This window comes from Euphorbia lathyris, chromosome 10 (genome assembly GCF_963576675.1).
Source record: "Euphorbia lathyris chromosome 10, ddEupLath1.1, whole genome shotgun sequence".
Lineage (NCBI taxonomy): Eukaryota > Viridiplantae > Streptophyta > Magnoliopsida > Malpighiales > Euphorbiaceae > Euphorbia > Euphorbia lathyris.
Genome location: NC_088919.1, coordinates 50516284 through 50529857, shown reverse-complemented (window position 1 = coordinate 50529857; position 13574 = coordinate 50516284). Strand labels below are relative to the sequence as shown.

Below are 13574 nucleotides of genomic sequence, written 5' to 3'. Positions count from 1 at the left end.
GTCGCTTTCAATCCAAATCTTCCGCCAACCTTTGTTGTAAGCCAAATCAATAGCATGAACAGCCGCAGACAGCTCAGCAAGGAAGGCAAACGAACTGGTGATTGGAAAAGCAAATGCTCCCAAACACAAACCAGTACTTGATCGAAAAATTCCTCCGCACCCGACCGGTCCAGGGGAACCCAAAACAGAGGCATCAGTGTTAATCTTCGTCCAATCCCTCGGAGGAAGCTGCCAAACAACTGGGATAATTCGCGGCCCTTTAGCATACCTTTTAGGAATCCCGAGCTCTCCCAAAATTTGTGATTCCACTAACGAATTCCAAGTAGTACCGCGGCCCGTGTGAGAAGATTCTCTTAAAACTCTCCAAATGCGTCTTAAAACCATTACTGTTTCCGATTTTTCATCCTCAAAAATGCATCTATTCCGAGTAATCCACAATGCCCAAATAGAATTTCCAATGGCAGATGCCCATAATTCATAAATTTGAGAGCTAAAACATTGAACTATGGCATCACTTATGAGATCTTTAAGTGTCGAGCTTGTGTTGATCCGACGTCCAAACAACGAGCTAATACCTTGCCAGATAATTCTAGCAAACGGACAAGTGACGAAAAGATGATCAATTGATTCCACATCAGACAAACATAAGCTACAACGCGAGACAATAAAACAACCACGAAATCTTAAAGAAATAATAAAAATTAATAAAAAATGCATCACTTATAAAATAAAAAATGCATTACACAAATTAATAAAAATAATAAAAATAATAAAATAAATTATGGAACATGATAAAACCTTGTCCTTTCGGTAATTATGCTATATAAATAAAAATAATGTTAAAGAAGAAACATATTTTGTGGAAATAAAAAGGATAATTTTGTCAATAACAAATGACTATAAACAACTATTTATAAAAAGCTCCAAAATGTTACAAGTTTCTAGAAAAAAGGTTAAATGTTGCGGTTATATAAACCTAACCGAATGCTATATTTCCTGTGGTTTGGAGTGAAACGCTAAACGATTCTCCGAAAAGCTGAAATAAACACACTCTTACTTTAGAGAGCCAAACAGATATTATATCTCGAATTTTACAAAATATACTTCAAAATTGCTCGGGTGGAGCTTGAGAATGCCTTTTTATTTTTATCGTATCCTTTGTTTTGATAGAGGCACAAAAACAAAATTTTGAAAGCTTATGGTGCTCATTTGCTAAGGCCGTGACTTATTTCGGGTAATTCGGGTGCAACTTGGTTATGTCGGTATTTGAACAAGAGGAAAAAGGGTTAAATGTTAAAAGGGTATTAATAAAAAAAGTTGGTTAATAGGCTCGAAGGGGTTTCCTAATGTTCAATGAAAACGAGAAAAATAAATTGAGGAAAATTAGCCTACGTGGGTTCGGTTTATCATCTATTGCCTTTTTACCAAAAATAAGTGTACTTAACCCGGTATTAGATGCAAATTCTATGAGTCGAGTGAAGTCAAAGCTCTCGAAAAATTGTGAAAGAATCGGAGTTCTTGTACGAACTCCTTTAGGCTCAAAAATACCTCACAAAGATTCGGGTTCAAATTGTGTACTATCAAGTCTTCGCTAAATTCTCAACTATCCCGTTTTTATTGCCTTTTCAAAATTCATTATGGAGATAACATTAGGGTTAAGACTCAATGCCTTAGTTTAGTACTAACTTAAGCTTTGCACAAATTCCCTAATTTCAAAACCAAGACTAAAATTCCTTAATTAGGTCATCCCCTTGTGTCGACGTCTTTTATTTTTGATGACAAATAACGGAACTTTAATTAATTTCCGAAGGAGGGATAGCGTGTTGGGAAAAATTTGAAAGATTCAATAAAGTAATTTAATTATTTTTGTATTTATTTTATTTTTATTTTTGTTTTTGTTAGTGCAAAACAAACATTAAGTGCGGGGTTGCACGGCCCTCCGCGTTATTTAAAGTGACGCCTATTCCAAGGGCGTCTTAAAAAGAAATTAAAACAAAAACAAAAAATAAAGGTAAGGAAGGAAAAGGAGACCCTTAGTGGTCAGGGGCCCTACGCGAGGCATGCTCAGGGGGGCGCCCCGCGTAGGGCGGCGTTTTTATTGCTTTTGGAGTCAGAGACTCAAATACGCGGGGCGCAGGAATAGGGCGCTCTGCGTGTTTGAGTTTCTGAACTTTGGGAGCCACGGAAAGGAACTCATACGCGGGGCGTAACAGGGGGTACGCCCTGTGTGAAAGGTGTCCCTTGCATAATTTTGGATCAGAGGCACAAAGACGCGGGGCGTGCATAAGAAGACGCCCCGCGTATTATGTCGGATTGGGATTTGGCTTTCCGTGGGAGTGAAGCGAAACGAAGAAAACAAGAGAAAAAAAATGAATGGATATATACAGGGTTTGAGAGCATCAAACCAGCGCTACATTTAGAGTCGGAGTAGCTCGACTTTCCTTGGTGATGCGCAAGCTCATGGTGTGGCGAGGAGCGTGGTTTCGCCTTGTTGTGGAAAAACGTCGCCGCGGTATATCTTTAGACGGTGGCCATTGACCCGGAGGGTTGTATTGTCGGGACCTTGGATCTCAATTGCTCCGGAGGAGTGTACATTGATTACGGTGTATGGTCCCGACCACCGACTTTTTAATTTTCCGGGGAATAACCGGAGGCGAGAATTGTAGAGGAGAACTTGATCCCCCTTGGTGAACTCCCGAACCTGAATGTGCTTGTCGTGCCACCGTTTTGTACGTTCTTTGTAAAGTTTGGCATTTTCGTACGACCCTAAGCGAAGTTCATCAAGAGTATTGAGTTGGAGAAGGCGGTGTTCTCCTGTAGCCTGCACGTCAAAATTTAAAAATTTCAGCGCCCAATATGCTTTATATTCTAATTCTACGGGCAAATGGCATGATTTTCCAAAAACTAGACGATAAGGGGACATCCTGATGGGCGTCTTAAACGCCATGCGGTACGCCCAAAGAGCATCATCGAGCTTCAAGCTCCAGTCTTTCCTAGAGGAGTTAACCGTTTTTTCTAAAATGCGTTTTAACTCTCGGTTAGAAACCTCAACTTGCCCACTAGTTTGTGGGTGGTAGGGTGTAGAGACTCGGTGTGCAACCCCGTATTTAAGTAAGAGTTGATCGAATTATCGGTTGCAAAAGTGGGAACCCCCATCGCGAATGATAGTTCGAGGGGTCCCGAACTGAGTAAAAATGTTTTTCTTTATAAATTTTCCTACCGCCTTAGAGTCGTTTGAAGGTAAGGCAACGGCCTCTACCCACTTGGAGACATAGTCAACTGCTACAAGAATGTAAGCGTTGTTATGCGACTTATGGAAAGGTCCCATGAAGTCTATCCCCCACACGTCAAAAAGTTCGCAGACTAAGATTCCTTGTTGGAGAATTTCATGTTTTCGGGAAATGTTTCCACTCCTTTGACAAGCGTCACATGATTTGACGAAGTCTTGGGAATCTTTGGACAAAGTAGGCCAATAAAACCCACATTGTAAGACTTTTGCCATAGTCCGACTAGGGCCGAAGTGGCCCCCCGGCTTTTGGGTATGATTTTGAATCACACTTTACTGATTCGAATATTCATTAAGAGTTTCTCTCTGATCTAATTTTGTTTTTCTTATGAGCAGACAGAAGGTGAAGGAGATAAAGTGGCTGCCGCCAATGCCGACGGCGGCGAAAAAAAGGATGAACCGAAGCCTGTTTCTGTTTACAAAGTCGACATGCATTGTGAAGGCTGTTGTAAGAAAATTAGAAGAGCGGTGAAGCGTTTAGAAGGTGAGAATTGAATAGGATTGATTGATTTTTTTTGATTGATTTGGATTGCCAATTGAAATTTGTGATTTGTTGTTGAAGGTGTGGAGTCGGCGAAGACCAATCGTCAATCGAACAAATTGACAATGACCGGGGAGGTTGACCCTGAGAAAGTGAAAGCGAGGCTGGAAAAGAAAATGAAGAAGGAAGTACAGATTGTATCTCCGCAGCCGAAGAAAGACGCCGGCGGTGGTGGTGAGAAGAAAGCGGATGAGAAAGCCGCCGAGAAGAAACCGGAGGTGAAGAAACCACCACCTGAAGAGGTATAAGAATAAAATAATTAATTTCAATATGTTTCTGATTACAGTGATTAACTCGTTTGGATTTAATTAATCAGACGCAGATTATGGTAGTTTTGAAAATCAGAACTCATTGTGATGATTGCATTACCAAAATGAAGAAGATCATCAGAAAAATCAAAGGTAGATAAATTTTCAGAATATTTTAATATCTGCGATTATACAAATATTTTTTCAAATTATAACTGACGTTACCCATTAACAGGAGTTGAGAGCGTGGCAGTCGACGATAGAAAGGATCTGGTAACGGTGAAGGGGACAATGGAAGTTAAGGACCTCGTGCCTTACCTGTCGGAGAAGTTCCGGACGTCGGTTGAGGTCGTTCAGCCGAAGACAGACGAGGCAAGGAAAGAAGTCGGCGGCGGCGGCGACGGCGACGGAGGAGGAGGCGAGAAAAAGACCGATGCTGAGAAAGTAGACGGAAAAGGCGAGAAAAAGAATGATGCTCAGAAAGTGGACGGAGGAGGCGAGGAAAAGAAGGATGACAATAAAGAAGGCTTTGGCTCCAAAGCCGGCGAGAAAAAGAGCCATGGTAAGAAAGATGAAGCCGGAGCTGGAGAAAAAAAGAATGATGATAAGAAAGATGAAGCCGAAGCAGGAGAGCAAAAGAATGATGATGAGAAAGGTGGTGAAAGAGTAGAAGAAGCAAAGGTGAAGAACAAAAAAGCTCCTGCTCCTGCTCCAGATCCAGCGCCTGCGATCGGGACGGCAGCTAGTGGTGACGGTGGTGCTATGGCGGAGGTAACAAATAAAATGGACTATTATCCGGCATATGTTCCGACTAATTGGCTGGACGGGATATTTTCTCAGAGCTACACTTTTGACCCACAACATCTACAATACGGTTATGGGTATAACCCGATAAATCAAGGTTACCTGATTCCGATCTACAATAATATTGAACCAGTGCACAACCATCCACCAATGAATCCAGCATAAATGTTCAGCGACGACAATCCCCATGCTTGTTCCATAATGTAAAACGACGACGGAGAATGATATAGCCGGCGATCACGGCTATTGTATATAATATTACATACAACCTTGTACATTGGCTTTCTTTTAGCAGTACCAAAACAAACAAGACGAAAATTTTGAGTTTAGCAGCTACGATATGTAATAGGGCTAAAAGAGTAATGATATGTAATAGGGCTAAAAGAGTAATGATAATTACTCTGAATTTTTATCATTAGTAATGATAATTAAGAATTGTTGTCCTTGATACAGTACATTGGCTTTCTTTTAGCAGTACCAAAACAAACAAGAAGAAAATTTTGAGTTTGGTAAATACACAGCTACTTGTGGTTAAGTTAGTCTTAGAGATCTCCACGAGTTTGAATCCAGGCATGAATATTTCATCCTAAACTAAAACTTCTTAAATTATCAATTAGGCTCTAAGTAAAAATCATCCAATTATCTTCCTATTCTAAATCAGTAAATGTGACTATTTGATAAAGACTATAATAATCTTAGTGTTGGTTCAAAATAGATTTGGAGAAAAGTGTCTAAAACTGTTCAACCGAACCGAATCAATTGATGATTTTTGCATAGAATGATCACTGAATTGATGATTTTTGCTTAGTTGAAGATTTTAATAGTTTAAGGTTCTAATTGACCTAAAAGCTATTGGACCCGTTTGGTTTAGCCGTTAACTAATAGTTGTTTGATGTTGATATTAACTATTTATTATTAGTTGTTTAATTATTTAAAATGTCAAATATAGACATGTTTTAAATTAATCAACAAATAAATTATAAAATAAAAAATGAACATGATAAAACCTTGTCCTTTCGGTAATTATGCTATATAAATAAAAATAATGTTAAAGAAGAAACATATTTTGTGGAAATAAAAAGGATAATTTTGTCAATTACAAATGACTATAAACAACTATTTATAAAAAGCTCCAAAATGTTACAAGTTTCCAGAAAAAATGTTAAACGTTGCGGTTATATAAACCCAACCGAATGCTATATTTCCTGTGATTTGGAGTGAAACGCCAAACGATTCTCCGAAAAGCTGAAATAAACACACTCTTACTTTAGAGAGCCAAACAGATATTATATCTTGAATTTATATCTATGTAGCAAACTTTTGGATTTTGAATTCCGTTTGTTTGTACAGTAGATTTTTTTGGTTTTTTTATGCTTACTAAAATCTTAGATTAGTGGGAAAAAAATACAATGAATGTGAGGAAATATTGTACTATTTTAGTCTTTAAATCTTGCTATATTTCTTTTTACCTTTTAAAAGTAGTCATTGTGACTTTTTATTTTTCGATTGTAATTAAATACAAAAAAAAAACGGGGTGTTAGTTTAACAGATGGTATATACAAATAAACGGGGTGTTAGTTTAACAGATGGTATATATATATATATATATATATATATATATATATATATATATTTTGATTTTGGTCCCATTAGTATTATATCAAATTTACTCTTTACTAACAGCCTAGATTAAAAAAAATGCAGACACTTAACTACTATTTTAGATTTTTCAAATTATTATTTTTTAGATTTTTCTCTTTAAACAATCATTTCCTAACTAAATAACACTTAAATGACGTCAAAATCCAAAGTTCTAAAATTAAAATCGTTTAAAATATCATTTTCACCAAGTTTATAATAGAGGATTAACTATTATTGGAGTGCATATATTGATCAACGGTAAACAATGTAATTATGTAATATAGTGCAAAGTTCAATAATCACAATGTTCATATTTAAAGTTCAGAGGTCATAATGAAAACAAGTAAAAAGTTAAAAGATCATGGGTGTAAATTACCTAAAAATATCGAAGAATTTTTATTCTGAGTATTAAAACAAAATTATTTGGAATATTGACAAAATTTACCCCAAGATTAAAAATATATATTTTATTCTTATTGTATAAAACAGCTCAATTTTATTTTCATGGTAATTTTTTTCAACTCATTTTTATCTTTATGTGAGAAAGTTTAGTTAAATTTTGTGCTTTTAAAAGTAATAACAAGTAAGTGACATTTCCTAGAAAGAATAGTATAATTGAGTTAGGATGCTTACTATTGAGACAAAATTGATTTGTTTTATATGATGGAAGTAAAATTAAACTTTTTTAATAATCTTAAAACTAAATTAACCCTTATTTTGTGTTGGTTTGTTTCCATTTTTCGGAACTGCTTCTTACCTTTTAATACTAAATAGGAAATAGAAAGTGTTTGGTAAAATTCCGAAACAACTACTTTTTGTAGAAAAAACAACTAATATTTAACAACAACAACAAATAACTTAACAACAACAGTAAATATGGACAGTTGAAACAAATGGACCTCTAAATTATTAGTAAATGCAATTTTTAATAAAAAAGAAACAAATACTTTTTCATATATTTTGTACATGTTTGTGTGAAAATTGATAGGGTTTGTTTTAGATAATTGAGATAAGGAGATGAGAGGTGTGGTGTGTTGGAGAAAATTAGGAAGGGAATTGAGACTCTGTCTTTATTTTGTGTACTCCAAGGTCTCTATGGACAACGGTCGTGGTCCTCTATTTGGTATAACACAATTTAAGATATTTATATATGGGGTGTCGAGAATCGTGGGTATTCGAATTCACGAAGCCGGAGGAAAACTGAAATTTTTGGATACGGGCTGGGAGCGAGGAAAGGTTTACCTTCAAAGATTAAATTTGAGCGGCGGTGGATGTTACTATCTCCGAACCGTAAGGATCTTCACCTCTACTATTATATATATATATATATATATATATATATATAGTTAGAAATTATTTTTTAATTACAAGTAAAAAATTTAAGAAAATTTCTGTAGAAAAAGATTAAATTAACGTAGAGATTTCCTTTAAGAAAATATACTGACTAAAAAATTAGGGAAAGGTACGTGAAAAAAAGGTTTATGGTTTGCCTAATTTGAAAACCAAAGACATGTGGTATGTTTTATTTACAAAATAAAGGATTATAAATTACTTTTAAAAAATATTATAAATTAGATTATTAAGTTCTGATTATAATCAATAATATTTTTACCTTAAAAAATTATCCTTACATATTGATAAAACACATTCTCACAAAACACAGCTCCCTAAATCGAGACCATAAATCATATGGTGACATTTCACATTTTTAACTAATTTGACATTTTATGAACTAAATTGATATTTAAATTCATTTCACACCGCTGCAATTCAATTTTGGGTATATGTTTTGTCAATATGTAAATGCAATTTTTTTAAATAATAGAAATGCTATTGATTGTCATCAGAACTTAACGTGTAATTTTAAATACTTTGTTTTGTAAAAAAAACATATGGTAAATTACACTCATGGAGACTGACCTTTACCCATTTAATATTCTGGCCACGAGTTTTGTCACATCCGTGTCTAAATTTCTAAAATTTATATTTTGATATTAGTATATATTATAATTATTGGGTGTGTGAAGTTAATTTGATAGGGTCGGATGTGACAAGTTTGAATCCAGGCATGAATATTTCATCCTAAACTAAAACTTCTTAAATTATCAATTAGGCTCTAAGTAAAAATCATCCAATTATCTTCCTATTCTAAAATCAGTAAATGTGACTATTTGATAAAGACTATAATAATCTTAGTGTTGGTTCAAAATAAATTTGGAGAAAAGTGTCTAAAACTGTTCAACCGAACCGAATCAATTGATGATTTTTACATAGAATGATGACTGAATTGATGATTTTTTCTTAGTTGAAGATTTTAATAGTTTAAGGTTCTAATTGACCTAAAAGCTTTTGGACCCGTTTGGTTTAGCCGTTAACTAATAGTTGTTTGATGTTGATATTAACTATTTATTATTAGTTGTTTAATTATTTAAAATGTCAAATATAGACATGTTTTAAATTAATCAACAAATGAATTATAAAATAAAAAATGCATTACACAAATTAATAAAATTAATAAAAATAATAAAATAAATTATTGAACATGATAAAACCTTGTCCTTTCGGTAATTATGCTATATAAATAAAAATAATGTTAAAGAAGAAACATATTTTGTGGAAATAAAAAGGATAATTTTGTCAATAACAAATGACTATAAACAACTATTTATAAAAAGCTCCAAAATGTTACAAGTTTCCAGAAAAAAGGTTAAAAACGTTGCGGTTATATAAACCTAACCGAATGCTATATTTCCTGTGGTTTGGAGTGAAACGCTAAACAATTCTCCGAAAAGCTGAAATAAACACACTCTTACTTTAGAGAGCCAAACGGATATTATATCTTGAATTTATATCTATGTCACACTCGACCCTAGACGACCTCAATCAGCATCGAGCGTGAAATAGAAATATCACAATCAATACTTAGGAGTCTCCAAATTATCCAAATATCCTAAATGTCAAACTTTTCAAGTCTTCCTCTTAGATATAGATTCTCAATAAATCAATATCCTTACTACATTAGTCATTCAAGAACCTCAACATATTTACCAACTTCATTACATTACAATTGAAATACTAAGGTTCTAATAATAATTCTAACACTAAGTAACAACTTCCAATCCTCGCCTAATCGGTCGATAATCTTCTCTATACTTGTACTTTCTCACCTAAAAACATTAAAACATTTAAAAACGTGAGACAGAAATCTCAGTAAGAAACTATCAGCTATAAAAACCAACTTTACTTAACATAGCTACATATATACCTTTATAAAGGGATTTAATCAAAACCTTATAAAATATACTCAAACTTAAGTTTATAAGATAGTCATCAAAACCTTATAAAATATTCTCAAAACTTAAGTTCATAAAATAAAATTTGTGTATGTGTATCCATCCTCGAATTCCACCCGTGTAGATCATAACATCAATCATAACAATATCGAGATATCTCATTTATATCTCATTCCTTGCCTAACAGTTAGGACTACCAGCCGTGCACTCTGGCCATACCGCCATTAGGTATGGTCTTACAAATACAACTCCTACCCCGGGCAATCCTAGATGGACAAAACCATTTTATCTTTCAAAATATCACAACTCATAAAAATCATATTTGGACTTCAATCCAAAATAATAACAACAATAACCGCAACAGATTTCTCAATCCAAAAACAATTCGTAAGAAATCATCAAATTCATTTTATTCCATATATATCTATATACATTGAAACCAAAAACATATATGTATATATGTAAATCAACCAAATCAAGCCTTAAATCAACATAATCAACCAAATCAAGCCTTAAATCAACATAATCAAGTAAAATCTGAATTTCACATAGAAGCATAGTCATTAGCTTCATTTGAACCATAATTTCACAATAAAAAGCAAAATCGTGAAAAACCCCAATTTACAAATAACTGTATAAACCCTAAAATATCAATTTCTGAAATTTTTTTGATTATATATATCTATATACATAAAACTCAAAATATAGTTGATAGTTACTTACATTGGTCACTAATTGAACAAAATACACCCGATCGATTCGCTGCTAAATTATGTCTAAGACGTTTCCCTCCAAACACTTCCGAAACTCAAAAACTCTTCGGTTAGGATTTAGAACTATGTATAAGGATGCTATGGTTCCAATTTCGAGTGATTCGGACGGTCGAATCTCCATAAATCAAAGAAACAGTGGAGAAACGGTTCAGAGAAAACTGATGAATATAAAAGGAATAATAAAAAGAAAAGAAAAGAAGATAACGCCTCGAATATCCTGGAAGGCTTTGGATAGATATATATCCAAATTCGGCAAAGATCTTGTTTGGTCCTCCATCTTTATATAATCTTTTAAAAATTACTCTAAACTTTTAATTTACACATAAAACCATCAAATTAACTCCAAACTTTTTCCATAGCACCAAATTAACTTCACACACCCAATCATTATAAGATATACTAATATCAAAATATAAATTTTATAAATGTAGACACAGACGTGACAATCTATGTAGCAAACTTTTGGATTTTAAATTCCGTTTGTTTGTACAGTAGATTTTTTTGGTTTTTTTATGCTTACTAAAATCTTAGATTAGTGGAAAAAAAATACAATGAATGTGAGGAAATATTGTACTATTTTAGTCTTTAAATCTTGCTATATTTTTTTTACCTTTTAAAGGTAGTCATTGTGACTTTTATTTTTCGATTGTAATTAAATAGAAAAAAAAAATTATTTTCAAAACAAGATTTTTTCTTATTCAATATTTTTCAACAAACGAATGCATAACAAATAAACGGGGTGTTAGTTTAACAGATGGTATATATTATATATATATATATATATTATATATTTTAGTCCAAATTAGTATTATATCAAATTTACTCTTTACTAACAGTCTAGATTAAAAAAAATGCAGACACTTAACTACCATTTTAGATTTTTCAAATTATTATTTTTTAGATTTTTCTCTTTAAACAATCATTTCCTAACTAAATAACACTTAAATGACGTCAAAATCCAAAGTTCTAAAATTAAAATCGTTTAAAATATCATTTTCACCAAGTTTATAATAGAGGATTAACTATTATTGGAGTACATATATTGATCAACGATAAACAATGTAATTATGTAATATAGTGCAAAGTTCAATAATCACAATGTTCATCTATAAAGTTCAGAGGTCATAATGAAAACAAGTAAAAAGTTAAAAGATCATGGGTGTAAATTACCTAAAGTATTAAAACAAAATTATTTGGAATATTGACAAAATTTACCCCAAGATTATTAAAAATATATATTTTATTCTTATTGTATAAAACAGTTCAATTTTATTTTCATGGTAATTTTTTTCAACTCATTTTTATCTTTATGTTAGAAAGTTTAGTTAAATTTTGTGCTTTTAAAAGTAATAACAAGTAAGTGACATTTCCTAGAAAGAAGAGTATAATTGAGTTAGGATGCTTACTATTGAGACAAAATTGATTTGTTTTATATGATAGAAGTAAAATTAAACTTTTTTAATAATCCTAAAACTAAATTAACCCTTATTTTGTGCTGGTTTGTTTCCATTTTACTGCTTCTTACCTTTTAATACTAAATAGGAAATAGAAAGTGTTTGGTAAAATTCCGAAACAGCTACTTTTTGTAGAAAAAACAAATAATATTTAACAACAACAGCAAATAACTTAACAACAACAGTAAATATGGACAGTTGAAACAAATGGACCTCTAAATTATTAGTAAATGCAATTTTTAATAAAAAAGAAACAAATATTTTTTCATATATTTTGTACATGTGTGTGTGAAAATTGATAGAGTTTGTTTTAGATAATTGAGATAAGGAGAGGTGTGGTGTGTTGGAGAAAATTGGGAAGGGAATTGAGACTTTGTCTTTATTTTGTGTACTCCAAGGTCTCTATGGACAACGATCGTGGTCCTCTATTTGGTATAACACAATTTAAGATATTTATATATGGGGTGTCAAGAACCGTGGGTATTCGAATTCACGAAGCCGGAGGAAAACTGAAATTTTTGGATACGGGCTGGGAGCGAGGAAAGGTTTACCTTCAAAGATTAAATTTGAGCGGCCGTGGATGTTACTATCTCCGAACCGTAAGGATCTTCGCCTCTACCTCCGAAAAACCGGCCGTGAAGATCTCGAAAATAATATTATATATATATATATATTTAGTTAGAAATTATTTTTAATTACAAGTAAAAAATTTAAGAAATTTTTTATAGAAAAAGGTTAAATTAACGTAGAGATTTCCTTTAAGAAAATATACTGACTAAAAAATTAGGGAAAGGTAAGTGAAAAAAAGGTTTATGGTTTGCCTAATTTGAAAACCAAAGACATGTGGTATGTTTTATAAAATAAAGGATTATAAATTACTTTTAAAAAATATTATAAATTAGATTATTAAGTTCTGATTATAATCAATAATATTTTTACCTTAAAAAATTATCCTTACATATTGATAAAACACATTCTCACAAAACACAGCTCCCTAAATCGAGAGCATAAATCATATGGTGACATTTCACGTTTTTAACTAATTTGACAGTTTATGAACTAAATTGATATTTAAATTCATTTCACACCGCTGCAATTCAATTTTGGGTATATGTTTTGTCAATATGTAAATGCAATTTTTTTTAAAATAGAAATGCTATTGATTGTCATCAGAACTTAACGTGTAATTTTAAATACTTTGTTTTGTTAAAAAAACATATGGTAAATTACACTCATGGACACTGACCTTTACCCATTTAATATTGTGGCCACGAGTTTTGTCACATCCTTGTCTAAATTTCTAAAATTTATATTTTGATATTAGTATATATTATAATTATTGGGTGTGTGAAGTTAATTTGATGGGGTCGGGTGTGACAAGTTTGAATCCATGCATGAATATTTCATCCTAAACTAAAACTTCTTAAATTATCAATTAGGCTCTAAGTAAAAATCATCCAATTATCTTCCTATTCTAAAATCAGTAAATGTGACTATTTGATAAAGACTATAATAATCTTAGTGTTGGTTCAAA

The 13574-nt window shown here is 32.4% G+C and overlaps 1 protein-coding gene across 1 annotated transcript; it reads left to right on the top strand.

The window, feature by feature from the left end:
- The first annotated feature begins 3715 nt into the window (after positions 1-3715).
- LOC136208381 (heavy metal-associated isoprenylated plant protein 5-like) lies at positions 3716-5044 on the top strand. The gene is made up of 5 exons (XM_065999228.1): positions 3716-3770; positions 3849-4069; positions 4144-4228; positions 4311-4514; positions 4812-5044. The coding sequence occupies exons 1-5, from the start codon at positions 3716-3718 to the stop codon at positions 5042-5044; spliced, it is 798 nt and encodes a 265-aa protein (XP_065855300.1).
- Positions 5045-13574: the final 8530 nt, after the last annotated feature.

Excerpts from the sequence above, each read along its gene's own strand:
- LOC136208381 (XM_065999228.1), top strand. The coding sequence starts at position 3,716 with ATGCATTGTGAAGGCTGTTGTAAGAAAATTAGAAGAGCGGTGAAGCGT. Across the intron at positions 4,070-4,143 it reads AGAAACCACCACCTGAAGAG|ACGCAGATTATGGTAGTTTT; the intron begins GTATAAGAATAA and ends TTAATTAATCAG. Across the intron at positions 4,229-4,310 it reads GATCATCAGAAAAATCAAAG|GAGTTGAGAGCGTGGCAGTC; the intron begins GTAGATAAATTT and ends ACCCATTAACAG.